The sequence below is a fragment of the Arvicola amphibius genome, chromosome 3, assembly GCF_903992535.2.
Source record: "Arvicola amphibius chromosome 3, mArvAmp1.2, whole genome shotgun sequence".
Lineage (NCBI taxonomy): Eukaryota > Metazoa > Chordata > Mammalia > Rodentia > Cricetidae > Arvicola > Arvicola amphibius.
In genome coordinates this window covers 159,125,626-159,148,590 of record NC_052049.1, presented here as the reverse complement: position 1 = coordinate 159,148,590, position 22,965 = coordinate 159,125,626, and the positions used below count along the sequence as shown (strand labels likewise).

At 39.4% G+C, this 22,965-nt stretch overlaps 1 protein-coding gene across 6 annotated transcripts in view; it reads right to left on the bottom strand.

Moving 5' to 3' along the window:
* Nucleotides 1-20,495, bottom strand: part of Plscr4 (phospholipid scramblase 4) — a 32,350-nt gene extending 11,855 nt beyond the window's left edge. For 2 of the 6 annotated variants that reach the window (XM_038323542.1, XM_038323539.1), the window contains exons 1-4: nt 20,181-20,495; nt 16,187-16,249; nt 9,590-9,617; nt 8,183-8,293 (exon numbers count right to left, since the gene is read on the bottom strand). In XM_038323542.1, the coding sequence (XP_038179470.1) occupies nt 8,183-8,218 (36 nt within the window). In that variant the 5' untranslated portion in view covers nt 8,219-8,293; nt 9,590-9,617; nt 16,187-16,249; nt 20,181-20,495. Of the gene's footprint in view, nt 1-8,182; nt 8,294-9,589; nt 9,618-15,898; nt 16,134-16,186; nt 16,250-20,180 lie in introns of those variants that run through there. The other 4 variants (XM_038323544.2, XM_038323541.1, XM_038323538.1 and 1 more) reach the window with 3 other exon arrangements.
* Between the last annotated feature and the right edge of the window lie 2,470 nt (nt 20,496-22,965).

Here is a 22,965-nt window from a genome sequence, read left to right as displayed (position 1 = left end):
GGGGTCCTTCCCATCTATGCTGGGTTGCCTTTGCTCAATCACTTCTCTTTGTCCTTTCATCTAGACACTAGACTGCTTACCAACACTGATATCTCTCAGACCCAACTTCTGAAGCTCATTTCTTTACCAGGCTACCAAAAGTGGGTTATTTTCAATGACAAGCTTTACCTTCCCTGGCTCTAAGCTTGGAACTTCAAGATGAACTGTAAATCCAGTCTGTGTTCACCCTCTTCCTGGCCTGGGGAGGGCATTCTTCAAGAATACTCAGGTCATTACTCTCTTGCCATAAGAGCACCAACTCCACCACAAATGGCTTCATCTTGGGACCTCTAGAAACTCCTTGGAAGACTCCACCCCCAAATCCTTATTATAGGGCCCAGCAGGTAAATTTGGGGTAAGGTTAGACAATGTTCAATTCGTAATACTTAGCCATAGTTATAGTCAATTCTCCACACTCAAAAATAGTTCAAAATCAAATAAACCCTATCTAGGCCATCATAAATCATTCAAGGCCCCAGGAACAACATTCCCCAATGTTTTAGAGGGGTATTCAGAATAATAAAATACCATACAATAACTAATGCATAATCTCCTCTTCCACCAGGCCTTCTGAAGCCATGTCTGCTACAGAGGAAGAATGTATGGAAAAACAAAATCAGATGTAGATTTTTTAAAACGTGGTTGTTTAAATCAACTACTCTCAAACATATAAGAAAATTATTTCAGGATTGTTTGTTTAATTGTGGCTCAATATACCACAATTATAGTGTTTCAAAAAAATAGCCTGGAGTTCTCAATTACAGATGACTGGCCCAGTTTTCAACTATTTCCAATTCAACATAGTGAAGAAAGTCATCTTGATTTCTTTCCTTCTCTAAATGTAGAATTCAGTGGGCTTTGTTGTTCCTTTAGTGCTAACAAATTTGAGAAACTATCCTCACTGCCTAAATCTAGGAGAGTTATCATCCATTAGAAGCCACTTAACGTTTTCCTCGCGCATCTCTTGAAACCATTATCTGTGGTTTTCCAGGGCAGGTCATGCCCCATAGATGAATGTGTACAGCATATAACCAATATGCTAGGTTTCTTTCAGTCTGTACGTCTTTGTCTTCCATGCATGTTATAGCACATGTATAATGTTTTTCATACTTTATTCTTTTCTATGGTTGAGTGACATTCTATACTATGAAATCTATCACACTATTTGTGTCCTTTAACTCAAGAACACTTGGATTACCTTCATGTTGGTGATTAGAATAACACTGCTGTCATCACATCCATGTACACATTTGGTACGAACATTATTTAAGGTACAGTTTTACTTTGTAATCCTGGTTGGTCTGGAACTCTCTCTAGATGAGGCTGGCTTTATACTTATAAAAATCCACCTACCTGCCTTTGCATCCCTCCTCAATGCTGGGATTAAAAAGATATATGCTGGCAGCTCTTCTTGGGCCAAAGATTGAATAACATACTGAAGGACATGAGCTAGTATGTATAAATAGGAAAATTAAAAGTTTCTAACTTCTTTGGTGATCATTTTAAACCATTTTTTAAGTTAGCATATAAAGTAGTTTCATTAGGGCATTTTCACACATGTTCCTAGTCTTCTTTTCCCTTCTCTTTCCTTCCCCATACCTCCTCCTTCCCTAATGGTACCCTTCCTTTCCAAATCATCTCCCTTTCTGTTTCCATGCCATATGTAGTCTATTATGCTATATTAGTCTTCCTCGCCATTCACCTGTTGATGGACATCTAGGCTATCCATCACTCTCTAAGTGTAAAGCCAGGCTCATCTGCAGAGAGAGTTCCAGGACAGCAAGGATTACAAAAGTGAAACCGTGTCTTTAAGAAAAATAAAATCATACCAACTGTGTTGATGGACATCTAGACAAGTATCTCTGTGGCATTCTGACTGAGCATTCTTCAGGTGCATAGCCTGGACTGATATGGCAGTTCTGTTCAACTTTCTGAGACGTTCCATGATGATTTCTATCATGGCTGCCTAAATTTACATATTCAGGCCACCAACAGTAAATTAAGACTCCTTCCCTACATCCTCTCCAGTATTGAACTTGAGTGCAGTCCACAGAACCCAGAATGAAAAGAGTGAAACAACTTCCAAAGTCAGCCTTTACCTCCATACTCACTCTGACCCTTGTATGCTTGTACTCACTGCCCTCCCTCATAATGGAACTTTAAAAGTGTTTTGGGGTGTTTGTATTCCTCTTCTGAACTGTCCACTCATGCCATTAGCCTGCTTGTTGATTAGGTTTTTGTTCACTTTTTTATTATTCTAGAAGTTAATGCTGCATCTGATGTGCAGCTGGCAATATTTTCTACACTTTGTAGGCTGGCATCTTCTGTTGCTTGTGACCTTTGCTATGCAGCTTTTTAATTGCATGCAATCCCATCTGTCCATTCTTGTAAGTGTCTCCTGTGCTACTAAAGCTCTTCTCATAGATGTGTTGCCTGTGCCTTTATCTTTAGTGTTTTTCTACAACACTTTCACCGAAGCCCCTGATCATTTCATTTCTTTCCCTGGCATCATTTGTTAAAAGATACTGTCTCCATCCTCCCCCCCCCCCCACACACACAGTGTATGTTTGTGACAACTTTGTAATTTGGTGGCTATATCTCTGGATTTATCTCTAAATCCTGTATTCTACTGACTTATGTGATAATTGTCAACTTGACATACTTCTAAGACAAAACTTTCATTGAGGAAAGGCTTTCATCAGACTGGTCTGTGGGAATCCCTGTGGTCTATTTTCTTGGTTGGTAATTGATGTTGATGTGGGATGGCCCAGGTCAATGTGAACAGTGCCATCTTTTGGATGGTAGACCTGGGTCATCCTGGGCTTTATACAAGGAAGATAGCTTTGCAAGCCAGAGGAAACAAGAAGTCTTCCTCCAATGTCTCTACTTCAGTTCCTGCCTTGAGCTCCTGCCCTGGCTTCCCATCTATGATGGATGCTGGACTATGATCTGTAAACTGTAATGAACGCTTTACCTGTCAGCAATAGACAGTAAATTAGAACCATCTGTGTCTCTTTTTTTGCGTGCCAGTATCATTCAATTTTTGTGACTACTTGTCTTTAATACAATTTAAGATTATGCATTTTAATATTTTCAACATTGGTTTTTCTGCTTAGGAAACACCAATTTAGGCTGTTCTGACAGTTTTGCTTTTGTATGAATTTTAGGATTATATGTTCTAGTTTTGTGAAAAATACATTGAGGTTTGGTTGGGGATTGTGCTTAACCTGAAAATCATTTTTAATAATACAGCCATATTTATAACATCAGCTCCCAATTCATGGTCATGAGAAGTCTTGTGTTTTCTTCCACTTCTTTCCTTCATGGCTTCACTTTTTGCAGCTTTTATGGTTAGGGGTTTTATTCTTATGTATTTTATTAAATTGAAAGCATTGTGAATGGAATTTTTCCTGGAAAGCTGTAATTGGTCTAGAGTAAGACAACTGGTTTTTAATTGCTGTTTTTACATCCTGATATTTTTCTGCAAATCTTTTTAGGGATAAGTGCTTCATGCTGGTATTCTTTGGGTCTTTTAAGTATAGAATCATGTATCTGAAAATGGGAGTGTTTAGATTTTGTCCCCTTCTCTTTGTGGTCCTTGGATTTCTTTTTCTTGTTTTACTGCTCTAGCTTAGAGATCAAGCATTATGCTGAATAAGATGGAGAGAGTGAGTGCATTTGTCTCAGATAAGAAAATACTCATTTTTTTCTTTTGAGTATAATGCCCATATATAGCCATTATTATATTGAAAGATTTCTTCTATTTTGTATTTTCTTCAGGGTTTTTTTTAATCAAGAAAGAAGGTTGAACTTTCAAAGACCTTTTGGGCATCTATATAACATTTACTGTACGCTTAGCTACATTACACCAATACCCCACTGTATCATAAGCAAATATGCTATCATAAGTAAACTAGGAACACTCTCTAAAGGATTTTGTGGAGGGCCTTGGGTTTAACAACTCCAGTGCCAACAGCTATCTCAATCCTTAAATTACATACATACATCCCAGTGGTCTCGGAGTCACCAATCCTGAGAAAAATAAGTACAAGGAAGACACAATCTCAGAGCTTGAAGAAGTTTCTTTAAGTGAAAAATAGCAAAAGATATCATTTTCTGCAAAACGAGTTGTGTAAAAGCTCAAATCCTTGTGATGTAGACATTAAAGAAGAGTAGTTTTGAAGTAGACAACAGGGAAGAGTAGTTTTGAAGATAAAGGAATCTGTGACATTCCAATCTCTAATAAATAGTCATGAACGACAAAATTAATTCTCTAACACAATCTCAAAACGAAGCTATGAGATATACATTACTTTGTCTAGGAAGCCTTTATCATACCAGCTTCGAGGACCAGCAGCTATGACTGAGGCTAGAAACAGACCTAAACACATATTGGTTTTTTAGGAGCATATTCATGCTAGTAAGAAAAGCAAATGGTCATTATAAAGCCAGTAGCTGATGAAATCACAAAGAGATTCTTAGTGTACTAGGGGATGAGAAGAGTAGCTGTTAACCCATGCAGGCAAGATGGATTATGATAAATTCTAACTAATTTAACCTGACCTCCGTTGAAGAAACAGTTTTAAGAGAACACAGACCAGAAGAACTTTACAAAATAGGCTTAACCCTACAGAAGTAAGGGTTGCTTGTGGAGTGCTGACGGACAAGGCTAGAAATAAGGTAGGTAGGAATATGGGCAAACCTGCTAGGGAATGGTGGTGCATGCCTTTAATCCCAGCACTCAGGAGACAGAGGCAGGAAGGTATCTGTGAATTCAAGGCAAGCCTGATCTACAGAATGAGTTGCAGGGCAGTCAGGGCTGTTACACAGAAAAACCCTGTCTCCAAAAGCAAAGAGAGAGGTGGGGGGGAGAGAGGGTGAGAGAGAGAAGGACAGAGAGGGAGAAGGGGAGAGAGAGAAGGAGAAAAAGGGAAAGGGGGAGAGGGAGAGATGGGGAGAGGGGGGAGAGAGATATAGGAGGGAGAGAGGGAGGGAGGGAGGGAGGGAGGGAGGAATATAGGTAAATCATATGTGTATGTAGAGTTTAAACTTTGTGCCAACAGGCTGCAGAGTGGATGCCTCACGTTTGTAAACCTCACTATACAAGGTTACATTAAGCAGGAGGTGCTTGCCAGAGTCCAGATGTAAGTCACAGTATCAGCTGTGATAAAGACAGAGTAAAAAGAAGAAATCATTAAAACGGACATTTAAAAAATGTGTTAACTTGGTAGTGGACTGGTTATTAAGGAAAGATTCTAAAGTTTCCACTTCATGTTCCTACACGTCTCCAACATGTGGAAAACAGTACAAATCTGGGAGGAAGATGTCAAAGGTGGTTTGATGATTATGTTGGAGAGCCTGTAGCTATGCAGAGAACATGGTCTACAGGAAGTCGCAACTGTAAACCTAAAGTGTAGCATGTCAATGTGGGTTGGGATGGGATTTACAATTATGTTAAAGTGCACAAAAATTATGGGATTGTCAAGATGGCTTGATGAGAGACAGTGTGAAATGAAATGAGGTTGGAGGAGAGGGGGAGCCAGGTGAGAATGGGGAAAACTAGCTTTTAAGGATAGGGATAGAGCTCTTGATGAAGTATAATTAAATGATGGAGAGTAGTATTTAAAAATGCTTTAAACTTAGAACTAAATGAGAGCAAAGGTGAGTAGCTATGGAAGAAGAATTAGGGACAGTTTGAGTTTATCATGAAGAATGTACTTTTATCCCCAAAAGGACTATTGTAAGAGTACCCTTACAATAATCAGTGATCCTCCTCAGAGTCTCAAAGCCCTCGGTTAAAGAATACTGATCACTGTATTATGTGAAGGAGTTAATTACCATATCTTGTACTTTTAATATAAAAGCACTTGAAGCAATAAAAGTTCATGATCAATAGCCAGAAGGAAAGTAGAATTTATGTTAAGGACTTATTCAATATGATTAAATTTCTGTAGTTATATACCAATTTATACAAGTGAGTGAGTTTTGTTATAAAGATGTATTAATCCACATTAAAAATGAAGAAGAAAAAACGTGGTAAAATTATGTGTAAGAAACTAGCAACCTATGCTTTTTTGAGTTGGAAATTGCCCTTAAGGGTTTTGACTGTTTCTGCAGGAAAACAAACGGAAACAAAGCAATCCATGTTTAAATTTGTGTAACCACAAGAGCCCACATTAATTTACAGAAAACTCTAGCATAAAGCCACCTACCAATGCCATTGTGAGAAAATGCCTATGGGATTTCCTTCTTAATAATTTTTAGTGTTACCATTGTTTTCTATTTCAACAAACCATGACATTTTTCTTCTCAAATAGATTCCATATAACAATGGTTTATTTATTAACTACTCTTTAAAGGAATAGTTCTGGACAGCGTTACTTTTGGTTGGAGAAGACATTTAGAACTATAATGGAAACTTAAATTAAATTTGAATCTAAATAATTTCATTAAATCAAATTTTACAAGCATATTGTTTCTGGTTTCTGTGAATTATAAGAACACAATTCGTGTCCTAAGAATTGACACTTCCCTGAGTTGTTGGTCATGGAGGTGCCAGAGGCTCTCAAAACAAATAGGTTTTTGTCATTGCTCTTGGTCCCACAGATGAACTTGATGGTGCAATCTTCCTGCCAAAACACAAACCATACCCTTTGGATATAGACAGAGACACAGAAATCAAGCTGGAAGTGAAGTAAAAGCTTCTTCCCTGATGGCTGGTTTTATACAAGCTGCTGGGACAGCCATTGACAGACATCAGTCGTCTTACCCAGAGAGGCATCCTGTGAGCCACAACACTGACTTTCCAAGAAAATGTGCTCACTGGCAAAACAGAGGCATGATTGTCATGAGGAACAAGGTGGCATGATGCCAAAAGCCATCTTGTGTACACAGCACAGGTGCTGCCTTCACGAACCAGCTGCACCTGTGGCTACCTGCTCACGAGACCTCACATCTCCCTAAGGAATTACTAGCAATTAATGGTTTCTGGGAAAAATGGTATCGTGTTTTTATCGTTTATACTCTTGTAACTAAGTAGCCACCCTCCTATCTTCATGCAAACAATGCTAACCAAACACACACACACACACACACACACACACACACACGCATGTATGCACAAACACGTGAACACACACACCAGATGGAGACAGATACATCAGGGGGAGAAGCACACAGAGACAGAAACAATGAGACAGAGATGCACACATACAGAGAAGGGGGGGAGAGAGATACCCAAGTAGGATGGGGACTTCTAGGGAAATAAAAAGAAGATGAAGGGGTGACAAAGTAACACAGACAAAAGCTACTGAACTTCCCCATAATTCACCAGATCCATATGAGTGAAACTGTCAACCAGTTGTGAAGGATATGGCCGAGCCACTAGGTGGCGATCACAGTGACTTTTCCCTGTAGCGACAGTTCATTAGCAGTGTATTTAGCAAAGGATACATTTTCAACCTACCTATTTAATTTGAAGGCTGCCTCCTGGGACTGAACAGGGTCTTCATTTGCTAGACAAGATTCTACCAATGAGCTAAATCCCCAGTCTCACCTACTTCTGATATAGAGGAAAGCAAGTATTTCCCATAGTGACCAGAACCTAATTCTAACAATGCTTACTTCTTGGAAATGGTATAGTTACTTCCTAATGTGACTATACTATCTAAAATTTACTCTAGTACTGTGAGAACCCCTCCTGAGTCTTAAGACACAAAAATCTATGCCACAGTGCCTTAATCATTGCTCATAGCTATGTCTTTCTACTTCTCTGCCCCCTCCTGCCATTTACCAGAGCTTCATAAACACTTGTGTAACTTTATCAAATTCATATACATCAAATCCTGCTTTATTCAATGGCAGCTCCCTTCCAATTCCTGGAAGTGTCGGACAGCAGCATCCGCTGTGTTCCCACCATGCCCTCTTCATCTGTCCACTAGGAACATAGAGAATGTTATCCTTACTTTGACAACTTCCTTCCTCGGTGTCTTCACAGCACAGCCTGTGATCACAGGAATATATTAAAAGTGGCACTCTCTCAACATTTGGTACATATTTGCTGAATCAGATGTTTACTGAGAAAGTAACCTTAACTGTCGCTATGGTGTTCGGGAGGAGGGTTATTCTTAAAATTTTACCTTACCGGGCACAAAATGAGAATTGTAGTTAGGAGGGACATCAGGCACTGCAGTTGGTGATATTATCTGCTTTTCCATCTCTCCTGCGGGCTGCTCAGGGTCTGTGGGGACCACACCTTGAGGAAGAGAGGTACAACCCACACAGTAAATAAGTAAGTAAGTAAGTAAGTAAGTAAGTAAGTGCATGGTTGTAAAATGCACTGTTTCCCTATTACAAGTACCAGCAAATACACTCATATTTCTTAGGAAAAATATCTATTTATATGTTTCATAAATTTTACATTGACCATAGTTTAGAAAATGAGGCCAATCATCATACAGGGCTTGTGGATGCAGCTTGAGCCTTCCTGCTCCTGCTTCAGCTGACCTTCTGCTGACTCCTGCATGCACAGTTGGTCCATTAAAGACAATCATAATCTCTTATTATGTGGGAAACACTGAAAATAGAAAGCTGATTCTTCATAGTCTTTTGAGAATATGATGTCTAAGTTCAAAACATTAAATAAAAAATTCTCCCTAGCTAACATAGTCATAAACACATCAGTCAGAGTTGGTACACAGCCCACACCTGTAATGACGCACATTCTTATTGTATTTTTCCAAAAGCCACTTGGTCACAGTGTCCTGGTGGTTGCTGCATGGGTAATAAAGAAGCCAGTTCATGGTATTATACTTTGTTCTCTTGATATTAAAGGAAATCCTTACTTGACTCACAATAAGGAGGGGGAGTCTCAATTTCATAAACAAATGATTGAATTTTATATCGGAGAAAACAAAAGACTGTAGCTGTGATGTTTCTCTTCTTATACCCGAAAAGGAGAGCCAACATTTTGCCGCCCCCCCCCCCCCACATCCAGACCAAAGGCCACAGCTCTTTCTGTCTGCATTTGCTCTCCGATTTCTCTTTTGATTCATTTGAGTTATTCTCAACATTTCAAGACCTTTCAGGTCTGTGTGCAAATACGAGTTGCTTTTACTCCTCTTACAGAGGGTTATATGTACAAATAACATCCACACAAATGTACCAAAATGCTAACTAGTCAAATACTTCAGAATAAAATAGAACTCTTCAAAGAAAACAATCACATAATTCACATGTGAAACAAAACATTAAAAACTAGTAAAACTAGTAAAAGTGAAAGGGCTGGAGGGAGGGCTCAGCAGTTGGGTCCTTAGTGCTTGTGCAGCCCTCATTTTGTTTTTTCCAGGTTCAGATCCCAGCGACCATACTAGGCTGCTCACAACTGTCTGTAGCACCAGCTTAATGGGGATCAGACACATATGGCCTCCATGAGCATCAGAACTCACATGTGTAAACTCAAACACATGCACACACACACACACACACAAACACACGTACATACACACCTTAAAATAATAAAATAAATCTTAAGAAATTAATAAAACTGTACCTGACATTTTTATGAATTCCAATTATACCTGAAAAATAAAATACGTTAATAAATTTATGTATACAAATACAATATATCTGTACAACAACAGAGATAGCAGAAAGTTTACAAATTCATAGAAACCAAACAACTCACTACTGAGTGAAAAATTGTTCAAGATAGAAATAAAGAAGAAAATTTAAAACTTTTTATAATTGAATGAAAATGAAAACACAACATATCCAAACCTATGGGACACAATGAAGGCAGTTCTAAAAAGCAAGATTCTAGCACTAAGTGGTTACTTAAAAATAAAGAAAAAAAAAAGAACAGGATGGGAGGGAGGGAGGGAAGAAAGAAGAATGGATAAAGCAAACAAACCAACCCTGGAAAACTGCATAATAATAACTTAGTGATACACCTACATACTCTAGAAAAAAGCAAGGAAGAAATAGTACCATCAAAAAGAGTAGAAAGTAAGAAATAAGTCCAAGGCTAAAATTGATGACTTGAAATAAACAGGAAAAAATACAAACTACAAATGAAGTGAAGATTTAAACTTTTGGGAAAAGTAACGAGATTCACAAAACAGTAACCATATTAATTAAAAGAAAGAGAGAGAATATCTAAACTAACTAAACTGGAAATGAAAAGGGGGATTGCAACAGAAAGTGAAGCAATTCAGAGCATTATACAGACACATTTTAAAAATCTATATCCTTTCAAACTAGAATACCTCAATAAAAAGAGTAAATTTTTTGATGTATATAACTGTAGTGTGGGGCTGTGGGCAGGCCTGCTTTTCAACCCGCCCGGCTCCCAGCCACCGGCTAGTTTATGCCCCGAAATAACAACACACAAATTGTATTCTTTTAAACACTGCCTGGCCCATTATTTTCAGCCTCTTACTCACATCTTGACTAACCTATATCTAATAATCTTTGTAACACCACGAATGGTATCTTACCGGGAAAGATTCAGCATGTCTGACCTGGTGGCTGGCTCCATCGCATCTCTCTCCCTGAGCAGAGGCATGGCAGTCTGTCTAACTTAGGACAGGCGTAGCATCTGACTGAGCCATCTACCTCACTTCCTTCTTCCTGTTCTGTCTACTCCGCCCACCTAAGGGCTGGCCAATCAAATGGGCCAGGCAGTTTCTTTATTAGCCAATGGGAGTCCTCCATCATATAACCAACCAAAGTTAGGTCAAGATGAAATAAATAATTTAAACAGATCCATAACCCCTAGTGAAATAGAACCAGTAATTGAAAATCCCCCAGTCAAATCAAAAATGAAAAAATACCCCCACACACATAAAACCAAGGTCAGACTTATTCAGTGTAGAATAAAATTGTACCAAACCCTCAAAAAACACATTATTTCAAAAAATATAAACTGAAGGAACACTTCCTAATTATTTTTATGAAGCTATTGCTATCTTGATATTAAAACACACAAAGACCTGGAAAAATAAAGAAATAAAAATATAGACCAATATTCCCTATACATACAAATAGAAAAATTCTCATAAAATACTTGCATATAGAATTCAAGAAAATATCAGCAAGATTGCCCACAATGACCAAGATGGCTTTAGCTTAGAAATTCAGGGTGGCTCAGCATACATCCTTGCAAGGCAGCTCCTACTTCAAATGATACCTGGCAACAGCAGAATGCCTATTCAATACCACACATTCTAACCTAACTATGTTGTCTTCCTTTTTAAATATAATTTACTTGTTTTAATTTTATGTGCACTGGTGTTTTGCTTGCTTATACATCTGTGTAAAGGTGTCAGAACTAGAGAAAATCCTTAGCAAATTTGTATTATTATCAATTCACTAGTAAATTAGGCATGGGTAGAATTATTATAAAAATTCTCTGTCACTCCATCACTCAGCATGCACTGCTAAACAACTGCCAGACTATGCTGGGTTTGGGGAAAAGACTTAACCTCTCCCAGAGGCTTAAGTTCTAGCAGATAGAATTTAAGTATAGAAAGGAACATGTATCCTAAAGTATAGAAAGGAACATGCATCCTAGCTGTAGGCAAACAAGTAACAAATGTTGGCTAACAAATTCGTTTACCAAGCAGTATATTTTACAAAGAAAAGAAAGCTAGCTACAAATCAAAAGGACTCTGAGATTTCTTCTTATACATGTCATAATGACTAAGATTGAAAACACAGGAGACAGCTCATTCTGGAGAGGATGTAGAGTAAGGGGAACCCTCCTCCACTGCTGGTGGGCAGACAAACTTGTACAGTATGGAAATCAGTATAGTGGTTTCTCAGGAAATTGTGAATCAATCTATCTCAAGACCAATGAATTGGGGGTGGAACAGAAGGGGTTGGGGGGATATGGGAAGGGAATGTGAAATAAATAAATAAGTAAATTTATTTATTTTTTAAAAAGTTAGCTACATTAAAGCCCCCCCCCCCCCTTAGAGATAAGGTCTCAGTAGGTAGCCTAGGCTATCCTAGATTTCACAGTGTATCCCAGGTTATCCTTGAACTCACAAAGAACCTTTTGCCTTTGTTTCCCAAATTCTGGGATTACAGTCCTGAGTCACCTTACCAAGCTCATTTCATTTTCAACATCATTGTTCTTGGGCTAGAATATCAACTACATGACTTAGCATAGTCCTCACAGTTGAAACCTACGTGTTGTAGGCATATAAGTGATACTATACTCATGTGGGAGTCATATTACATTTAGTGAATATGAAAAGCTTAAATAGAATATTGTGGTTCTCTTCATATGCTCATATTTAGCTTCATATGTCACAATGATCCAAGATAGTTGAATATGTTATTGTTTTAACAGTTCTCAGGAAGTGCCTAGGCCTTATTTAATGACGGAAGCTCTGTTAGACCTTAAGTAAAGTGCATTTACTAGGTCTTTAAAAAGACATCCCTACTAGGTCTTTAAAAGGGAAGCTTGCTAGGGCTTGCTGCTATCTGAATTATTATTTTCTTTCACTTCCATTGAAAGCGATAGTTATTAAACTTTTGCTGTTATATATGCAGTTTACTGCTAGATAGCAACAAGCCAATGTGGTTGGTCTTGTTCTAGATTCTAAACTCTGTCTTAGTGGCAGGTTTATTCTTGTTATACATGGTAAACCCTCATATCACACCAGAGGTTACGTAGAGGGGTGACTCAAGATGTAGGCTGGTCATGCCAGAAAGACACATCACACGGTTAGAGGGTTAGAATGTTTCTATTTGACTGACTGCTGGGGAGGTGGGAGACTAGAGACTTAGTCCAACTCAAAGGCAAGGATTTTAGCTCTCATGCCTAAGTACTGAAATCCCAATATAAGCTGAGCACTGAGGCTCAAGTCAGCTTCCCAGCTAGTAAACCCTGAAGTGTCAGGAAAGCAATCACTGCAATTCCACTGGGTGAAGGTTTTGCTTAGGGCAACAATCCAACCTTTATACTCACACCCTATATGAGTAGGGGAAGACCATAAAAGTGGCATGGCGGTTGTGCGGGGGTCAGAGAAAAACTTTCAAAAGTCAGTGCCTTCTTCTACAGTGTGTGTTCTCGGGATTGAACTCAGGACCGCAGGTTCAGCAGAAAGCACTCAAACTCACTGAAACATTTGCCAGCCCCTCCCTCATGTGTGTTTTTATTTCTCTAATTTTGATTTGTGTTCTTAGAATAAATCTTTACTCACCTGTAGAGTGCTGTCCTGAGTCCTGTGAATTGTTACAGAAAACGACACCCCTGAAGAGGCGAGGGGACTCATGAGACTGTCAGAGTGTTGTAAGTGATCTTGAAACCTTGAACTCATGTCAAATGCCTGATGTGAGGGAAGTCTTGTGGGCTGTGAAAATGCAGAGTCGGTACTGACTCTGGGTAGTCAACGGCAGAACTAAATTGAAATAAGTACCCAGATAACTGAAAAAGTTACTAGCCCACTTGGACAACAGGGATATAATCAGGAACACAGGGCAAGAAACTTCTAGTTTGTTTTTGGTACTCCTGGTCTCATATCACTTCAGAGTAGCCTGAAATACAGGAGGAGGCACTTGGTGTCATCGGGGCTTGAATGCCTTGTGGTTCTGGTTTGGGCAGGCAAGGGTTACTCTAGAGAACTCCCAGTAATGTTTCCCAGAACCTAACAAAGACCTGGAGAATCAAACAAGATAGAACAGTGCCCAGTGTGAGACTGAGTGCTGGGTTACGACCACTCAAGAGCTAGCTGAAAGTCACAGAAAATAAAGCTGGCATTGAAGCCACACACTCAGAAGCTGGCCAGGGAGACAGACCTCAAACCAAGTGCATGAACTGCCTGTCAAAAGAGGGACTGCTGACTTTCTCCATGGAGTTTAATAAGACTCGGATTCTCCTAAATCATACTCAAAATGCCCAAGGTACAACACAAAATTATAGCACAAAAAGATCCAGACAAGGTCAACTTCTAGAAAATAATATCAAAATATGTTAATGCTGGTGTGGTATCAATGTTGACTTTCCTGACAAATAATATAGGTATTTTTAAAATGCTCCAGAGCCTAGAGATGGCTCACTGGGTGAAGAAGCTTGCCACACAAGCATGATGACCCGAGTTTGAGCTCCAGAACCCACACAAAGGTGGCAGAAGAAACTGACCCCACAAGGTTATCCTTTGGTCTTCACATGTGTGCCCTGGGCACAGGATCCCCCCACCACACAAACATACACACACATCATGTACACAGATGCTAAACCATTTAAAAATGGTCCAGAAAGTCTGTAAAGACAAAGTCTCAGCAAAGAAATGAAAGATACGGAAGAGTAGATATAAATTTTAGAACCAAGATAATACAAAAAACCCCAAGAAATCTAAACATAATAGGATGAAATCAATAGTCAAATGGAGACTGTGAAAAAGCTACTAAATTAATAGCAGGTCAGTGAGTGAAAATAATCCAGCCAAACAGAGAAATTATATGAAAAACAAACAAACAGACTCACTATAGAAAAACAAAAGATCATGATCAAGGGTGCAACTCAACGGTAGAATGAAATCTCAAGGGGGGAGAGGTCCTGAGTTTGAGCCCTGCCCTGCACCATGTCAGTTATCTTATTTGTTTCTAAATGTCATATTATACTTACTATACTTACTATAGAAAACACACACACACACACACACACACATACACACACACACACACACACACACAGAGAGAGAGAGAGAGAGAGAGAGAGAGAGAGAGAGAGAGAGAGAGAGAGAGAGAGAGAGAGAGTTTAGCTCAATTAAATGACACAGGCCTTCCTAGAAAGATACACCACTAATGGCGGCTTGGTAAAAAACAGAAAACTTAAACAGAATCACAGTGAAACAATGAGTCAACATTGAAGAATCTTCCCACATTGAAGAATATTGGGAAACAAAGAATACAGGACTTATCTGATAATCCACAAAGTTCTTTAAAAAAAAAAAATAAAGAATGAATGAATGCCAAGCTTTTACAAATCTCCCAGAAAAATGATTTCATCCCAATTAACTTGGTCAACTCAGAGTGATCCTGATATAACCAAACTCAGAAACTATGAAAACAGAGCTATATTAACACTTTTTAAGCACTTAGATCCTCAAAGTCAACAAAACACTACAGAGCAAACTCTAGCCATATCACTATATGTACACTATAACCAAGTGGGATTTATCTCAACAACTATACAGATTTTATTTAATTGAATATACTTCCTTATTACATTTTCTTAAAATTTTTATTATATATATTATTTTTATAACCAGAAATATAATTTTAATAAAAAATCAGCAACTGTACCATATTATTAAAATGAAAAGCAAACCTTCATTCAATCTCAATAGAGCCCTGAAAAATTTCTAAAGAATCCAATTTTCTTTCTTTTTTGGTTAAAAAAAGTATAAAGCCAACCATTCAAAACCTAGAAAGAGAACAGCATCCATATTTTCTGAAAATTAATCCAGACTGGAAGCAAGCTGTAACCTGCATGACAACTGATACTGTCGCATGCTGGCTTGGGAGAGCACCTCACAACAAAACATAAACTAGGAATCCGTGGAAACATAGACACAAATGGCTTTGCAAGAACCATAAAATGCTTACCGTAAAATCTGTAATATTACAATATAGTTTGTCAAAATACATAAAGGAGAAAATATGTCAAAGACAAACCCCATTTTTTCTTTACATTATCTATAATTGGTATATTATCTATAATTGGTATATTATAGTCTAAACTTAGAAGAAAACAAATAGAAAACAAAGCTGGCAATGCATTCCTTCACAGGGAATTCCTAAAGCAGTAATCCTTAGAGTGTACCAGACAGGAAAGTCGAAGGCATACCCCTCATATAACTTTCTCCATCGATCTTACGCCAGTTTCTTGGCTTCTGGGGTGTGGAGTGTTGGTCGTTTGATGGGTTTCTTTGTGATGAGAGAACTAGTAGTGGAGAGACCGGATGCTGAGTCGATTAAGAGTTACTACGGGACCCAGGCAGCATATCCCACAGTTCTGTAGCGGAAGAGGTGCTCGTGTTGGGGCTGGATCTGAGAAATTACCCAATGCAGGCAGTGTAGATAAGTTTTTTTTTTACTGTCAAGATAAAGGTGGCAGTTATGTAGATAAACTCACCAGAATTATATGCATAACGGATATTCATAAAATGTCACCACACAAACGAAACCTGACAAGAAACTGGAGAAGCCGCTTGTCAATGAACAAATGAAAAGCATTGAAAAAATCAAATATTGGTGTCGCATTTATAACCTAAAATATTTCTTATTTTACTCACACCATGTATCCTCCCAAAGAAAAGTGTCGAGTTGACTATTTCCTATTACTGAATGTTAAGAGTCTTGTGTATGGGGGATACATTCCAAAATAAGGGTGTGGTAATATGGAAGCAGAGTTAGTGTTAAATTCACAGACAGTCATTAAAATTAAACCTGTACAATTTGTTTGACAAGATGTTTCGTTCTTTTCACAAACGTGGTATGTACTCATTCACACGTGGATATTAGATGGACCACAATCCACAGATTCAGAGAACCTAGGTAACAAAGAGGACACTATGAGAGATGTATGGGTCACCCAGGGAAGGGGAAACATATAAGATCTCCTGGGTAAACTGGGGGGTGGTGATAGAGCAGAAAAGATGGGGGATGAGACCATGAGCGAACAGGATAGTCTAGTTGGGGGAGGAACGGGGTGAAAGAGCAATGAAACCTATTTTGATAGAGGGAGTCATTATGGAGTTACAGAGAAACTAGGTGCTAGGGAAATTCCCAGGAACCCACAAGGATGACCCCAACTAAGACCCTAAGCAATAGAGGAGATGGTGTCTGAACTGGGCTTCCCCTATAATGGGGAAGAATGGTGACTACCCTGTCATTATAGAGCCTTCATCGAGTAACTGGGGGAAGCAAATGCAGAGATTCACAACCAAGCACCAGGCCAAGCTCCTAGAGTCTAGTCGAAGAGAAGAAGGAAGGATTATATGAGCAAGGAGAGTCAAGATCATGATGGGAAAATTTACAGAGACAGCTGAACTAAGCTCGTGGGAACTCATAGGTCTAAATTGACAGCTGTGGCGCCTGCATGGGACCGAAGGCCCTCTGCATGTGGGTGAGAATTGTGTAGCTTGGTCTGTTTGAGGGATCCCTGGCAGTGGGTCCCTGGTGCATGAGTTTTTTGGAGCCCATTCCCTATGGTGGAATGCCTTGCTCTGCCTTGATGCAAGGGAGAGGGGCTTGATCCTGCCTCAACTTAATGTGCCAGGCTTTGTTGACTCCCCACGGGAGGCCTTATCCTTTTGGAGGAGTATGGAATGGGAGGGGTGTGTTGGGGGAAGTTGGGGGTTAGAGGAGGTGTGGGAGGGGAACAGTGGTTGGTATGTAAAATGAATAAAAAATAAAAATAAAGAAAGTAAAGGCAAAGAAGATGATTTGTTCTTTTCATTTTTTGCTTTCAAATGGGGAGTGTTTTTATTATACACAGTGTACAAAAATGTTCTCACTACATTTATACAGAACATTATATTAGGCCCTTTTATATAAGAATCAAAACCTAGCCTAGTGCACTCTCAGGAATGTTGCCAAGTCATGACTGCATTGTCTTCTGGCTAGGTAAACAGAAAGGCAGGTGGCTTACTTTAGAAAACCTTGAAAAGCTACATGTATTAAAGAGACATCTTAAAGCATACACAATCTGAAAGCACTTACACAAGCAGTTAAGCAGTTGCATAAAACGAATTCACTCCCCATTTCTCATTTGTATATTGGACTTTTTGTGTTTCACCTATATGCATTTCTGTGTAGTTTTGTGTATATAATATATATTGTGTTTGTGAGTGTGGGTGTGTGGTTTCTCTTTTAGTAGAGAGGAGTATCTTCCATATTTTGTCTTAGTAAAATGTCTATTCTCATTTTATAGAACTATTCTCATTTAACGACTGAATGTATTTGACTGACTGGTGGCTTAACAGTGAAATTTTAAAATTATTTCAAAAATTTATTCTAGAACAAACAATTGTGAAACAAACTTATGTAGACAACTCTGTATATCAATGTCTTAAATTCCAGAAGTAAAATATTTGTGCATTTTAAACACTGTTAAATTGATATCCAAAGACTTTAAACTAATTCACATGCTGGACAAAATAATGGACAGTCTTCCACAGTTTTTGTTCTTGTCGATCTTGAGGAAAAGAAAATTTGGCTTCATTTCCCAGATATCTTGTAGTGGAGGAGGGTGCGTAGCTTTAATTGCATCTGGAAGTCATTTCACCTCCACTGCAGGAAATGCCTCATTTGTCATTTGCTCATTTTCTGTTAATTAATTTTCATTTCTTTGTCATTTATAGGAAGGGTATTAAAATTTTATTTCACATTAAGACTTTTTCCCAAAGTTTTTATTTTTCTCCTTTATTGGTTTGATTTTTGTTTCTTAGGATAGATGTTTTCCTTCTTAAGTAACGATATATTTATGTATTTAGTCCAGAAGAATATGTACCTATCAAGGTGGGGTTTAGCACAATGTTGATGAAATATATAAGAAATATGAACTCGCCTTTATTTTCTGCCTTTGGTAACACTAATGAGTATGATACTCGATATACAAAAATTTTGTGTTTTTTCCCCTTTATAATAAACATCATAACCATCAGTATTCTTGAAGAAGAAATCGGAGTTTCCCAAGGGAGTATCTCAAAAGAATCTTTAAAAAAAAGAAAATAAAAAGAAGAAAATCCTCATGAGAGAAAACACATTTTTTCCATAGTAAATAATAGCTACTCCATCCAGTAAAGAAACAGATACAAGAATTATAAACCACAGATGCTCTACAACATTATTAATTTTCTTATTATAACGTCAGATTTTCTTTACAAACATGCATACATAAATACATAAAAGGATACAAACACCTTAAGTAACAATAATTCACTCTGTATTCCAAATGTTCTCAAAGGCTGCAGCGTCGATACAAGCTATAACTGCGCATCCACGTGATGTGTTCTTTTGCTCATCTTTGTATTTGAACTAGTACTTTGCCATACTTCCGCTTTAGAGCATTAGGCCTGCCGAAAGTCTTGTGCTTTAGACTATATATCTTCTATCTCCTGATGCAACATAAAATAAAGTCTACAAAACTTAAGAGATTTTTTTCAATTTTGTGCTATTTTATACTATATTAAAGTCTGTTTTTTCTGTACATTCAGGATTACCTGTAGCTGAGTCTCAAATGACATTTAAAAAAGTGTGATATTACTAGAAAGTTTACTAAACTTTCTTATTGTACCTAAATCAGCTGCTCCTTGTGGACATTTAAAGAATGTACTTATATTATCATAAAGTGGCAGCTTTCTGCCCTCTGTTCTAGTGATGCCATTAGTCCATATAATGTCACAGTGTAACTAATTTAATGGTAATAGCATTGCTTCCTTATCTCCCTGTGACGAGGTGCAGGAAGGTGGAAGTTTTGTGTTTACTTCTGTAATAGTAGCTGGATCCCTGCGGTACCCTGGAAAACAACCTTACTGCATAATGTCTTCATTTGTACATCTGTTACCGGCTCCACAACTCTACACAAAATAAAACCACAAGCAAACTCCGGATCTAAAGTGTATACACATTCAGACAATAAATATAAAATTCTAAGTCCCAAAAGGCAAATACTGTACTCTGTAAAATAAGAGGAGAAACAGGCTGTATCTTGTAACACAGCCTCTGCCCATCAAACTTTGCAGTTATCTGAAGACATCTTAACCGGGCAGAGGCCTGGAGACCCTTGAAGCTGGCTGCCACTGGTGCAAGAGGGAAACAACTGGAGGGGGTTGCCCATGTAGGGCCCGCACCCTCAGGAGTTCATGTCACCAGGGTTACCAGGGTCGAATGACTCTCCCATGGAGCCTTAACCTGGCGCCCCATTGCCCTATCAGAGCAGGGGTGTACACAGGATCCCAAGGCAGGAAATCCCGCCCCACACCACCACGCCAAAGTTGCGCAACCACCTGCTGCTAAAGTCCAGCCTGGGGCGCTGCCCCGCCTCCACCACTGCCAGGGACCTGGCGCCCTCCCGCATCCCGCAAACTTCCCGAGACCCCCGCTCCCCGACGGCCCCCGCTCACCGCCCGCTTCTGCAGGCGCCTCCAGCCGCGATCCACTATTCCGCCCCGGGAAGGCGGGAGGTGCAGAGGAGGTGGGGCGATCCACGGCGGGCAGCGGGCGAGGCTCCCGAGAAGGGCTTCCTGAAGGGTGGGGCACCGGCCTCCTGAACCCCAGCCAAGCGCGGGGTGGGGGGGGAACATGTTGCAGTCGTCAACGGAGCCCGCAGGGCAGCGCTCGGAATCCGCTCCTCTGCTTTGGGTCTGGCCTCACTGCTCTGATCTGGGAGGAGGAGGGACAGCCAGGAATGGGGTTCTGGTGGGGGCAAGAGCAGGCTTGCTTATGGTTTCTGACTTTAGAAAGAGGACATTGATTAACTGGTTAATTAACGCTCTCGGGCACAAATACTGTATCAGACTAATGTGGGTCAGTCCAATATAGGAAGATGAAGGAAGAGGGTGAACCCAAATTCCGTTGAGCTCACAGAAAACCACAGCTGGACACAAACAGATCTGAGAGCTTGGCCTTGCTCTGCTCTGGGAGGAGGTTACAAAGGGCAGGCCCTTGGGAGTGAAGTACTGGAATTTTCCATTTTGCTTCGCACGTGATTTGTCAAAATTGATTTAACAATTAATAATGTTTTGTCAGCAATAACTGCCAAGAACACGTCTCAAATGAAGAAATGGTATTGGATTGAAAGCATAAAACAGAGAATTTGACATCAAAGTCTTAGCAAAAATTAATGCTTAGCTTTGTTTTAAACTTGTTGAAGGGACCAAGGAATTGAGCTAATGAGTGCTAATATCAGCAGTAGCCACATGAGAGACACCAAAAGTTCGAGATCAAAACATGTCTGTGAAGCATTGTTTGGGATACAAAATAAAAATATGAGAAGAACCACACGCCCCTCTCACAGGCCTTGAGCCGCAGGCAGATTGACCAGCAATCAAGGGGTTCTACTTTTTAGAATTGGTGAGCTTCCAATATGAACCCTTCTGTGGGGGAATGGGTGATTGATACACTGCCATCTGTCTGACTCCCTGCTGCTTCCCGCCAGTGTCTCTTTGAAATTTGGGTTTTGGATTGTTTTTGCAAGTCTTAATGAATGAGGTAGTTTGAATGTTTTGACTCCCATAAACTCAGGGAGTGGCACTATTTGGAGGTGTGGCTTTGTTGGAGTAGGTGTGTCACTGGGGGGGGGGGCATGGTCGCCTTTGCTTAAGCTTTGCTCAGTGTGACTCTCAGACAAATTTCTGCTGCCTGTAGATCAAGGTGCAGAACTTTTAAGCTATCTCTCCAGCACGATGTCTGCCTGCATGCTGCCATTTCCCACTATGGTGATAATGGACTAAACCTCTGAGCTATAGGCCAGACCCAATTAAATCCTTTCTTTTCCTTTATGAGAGTCGCCATTGTCCTGGTGTCTCTTCACAGCAATAAAAACCCTAGCTGAGACAATTCCTATTGGAGTAGTCCAGTTATATTAAAATTTTAATAATAGTACCTTGCATTTTTCACAATCCTGTGTTTCTGCCCTGATGTATAAATAGCACAAAATATGAGGTTTACGTCAGCAGTCAATCATTTGTCTCTTGCCAAAACTTAGAGAAAAAATAAGACAGCATGTCTAACTTTCCATGAATGTGATTTCTTGTAATTTACTGTTTTTGTTTGTTTGCTTGCTTATATCTGTATTTTCAGTTCTCTTAAGCCTGGAAATGAATTTTTTTTGTAGGGCACAACCATTACAGGTGATTGCACAGCTTTTATAAAATCTGAAAATATTTTATTCTGTATATTTTGTACACTTTTAAAACTTACACATAAGCACACAAAGTAACAGATTGCATTGCGATATTTTCTTACATATATGCCAGTATACTTTGTTGTTATTCATGCTGCTCTCCACTACCCCGTCCCATCCCCCTTCTCCCTTCTTGTATGGTCTCCCTTCTGGTTAGGAGCCACCCTACCCTACCTCAATCCCTTTTCTGGTTTCATGTTCATGCTTTCCATTAGCTTCTGTTCTCATTAGTTTCTTTCCCTGTTGTTGTGATAAAGATCTCCAGTAAAAGCTACTCAAGGGAGCAAGAGTTTATTCTGGCTCACAGTTCAAGGCTGCAGCCCGTCATGAATCGGAGTCAAGACAACAAGAGTTGGAAATAGAGGGTCATACCACACACATGATCAGAAAGCAGAGAATAAAGAGTTCATGCTGATGCTCAGATAGCTTTCCCATTTCCATGTAACCCAACCTAGGAAAAGGACCACCAAAGCCCAATTAACCTGATTAAGACGATTTCCCACAGGCATGCCCAGAGGTTAACTTAACACACACACAGAGACACACACAGACACACACACACACACACACACACACACACACACACACACTCCTTCACAGATATTCCCAGAGAATGTTCTCCTATGTAATTTTAACTTTTAATAAATTGATGGCATTAACTTTCACATGAACCCCCTTTTTCTCCCATGATCCACTGCTGAGAGAGAGGAAGAGGTATAGAAAGGGGGAAGGAGAAACAGAGCTATTTATAAAGCTAAAATTTCATAAATAGTATGACCTATGATTACTTATTTGTGAATAGAAGGAAAAATTTTAAGAATGTAGATAGAAATTCTCCTGTTTTAGTAACGTTGTCGCTGTAGGTTCACTTCCAAGATTCCTGACTTCACTAGCTACAAGCAGTTGCCTAGGTTACCGGTTCCAGGCATAGTTTCCCTGATGTTGGGTGGGCCTCACATTCAACTAAAAAGCTGCTGGTTATCACCAAAGTTTGTGCACCACTA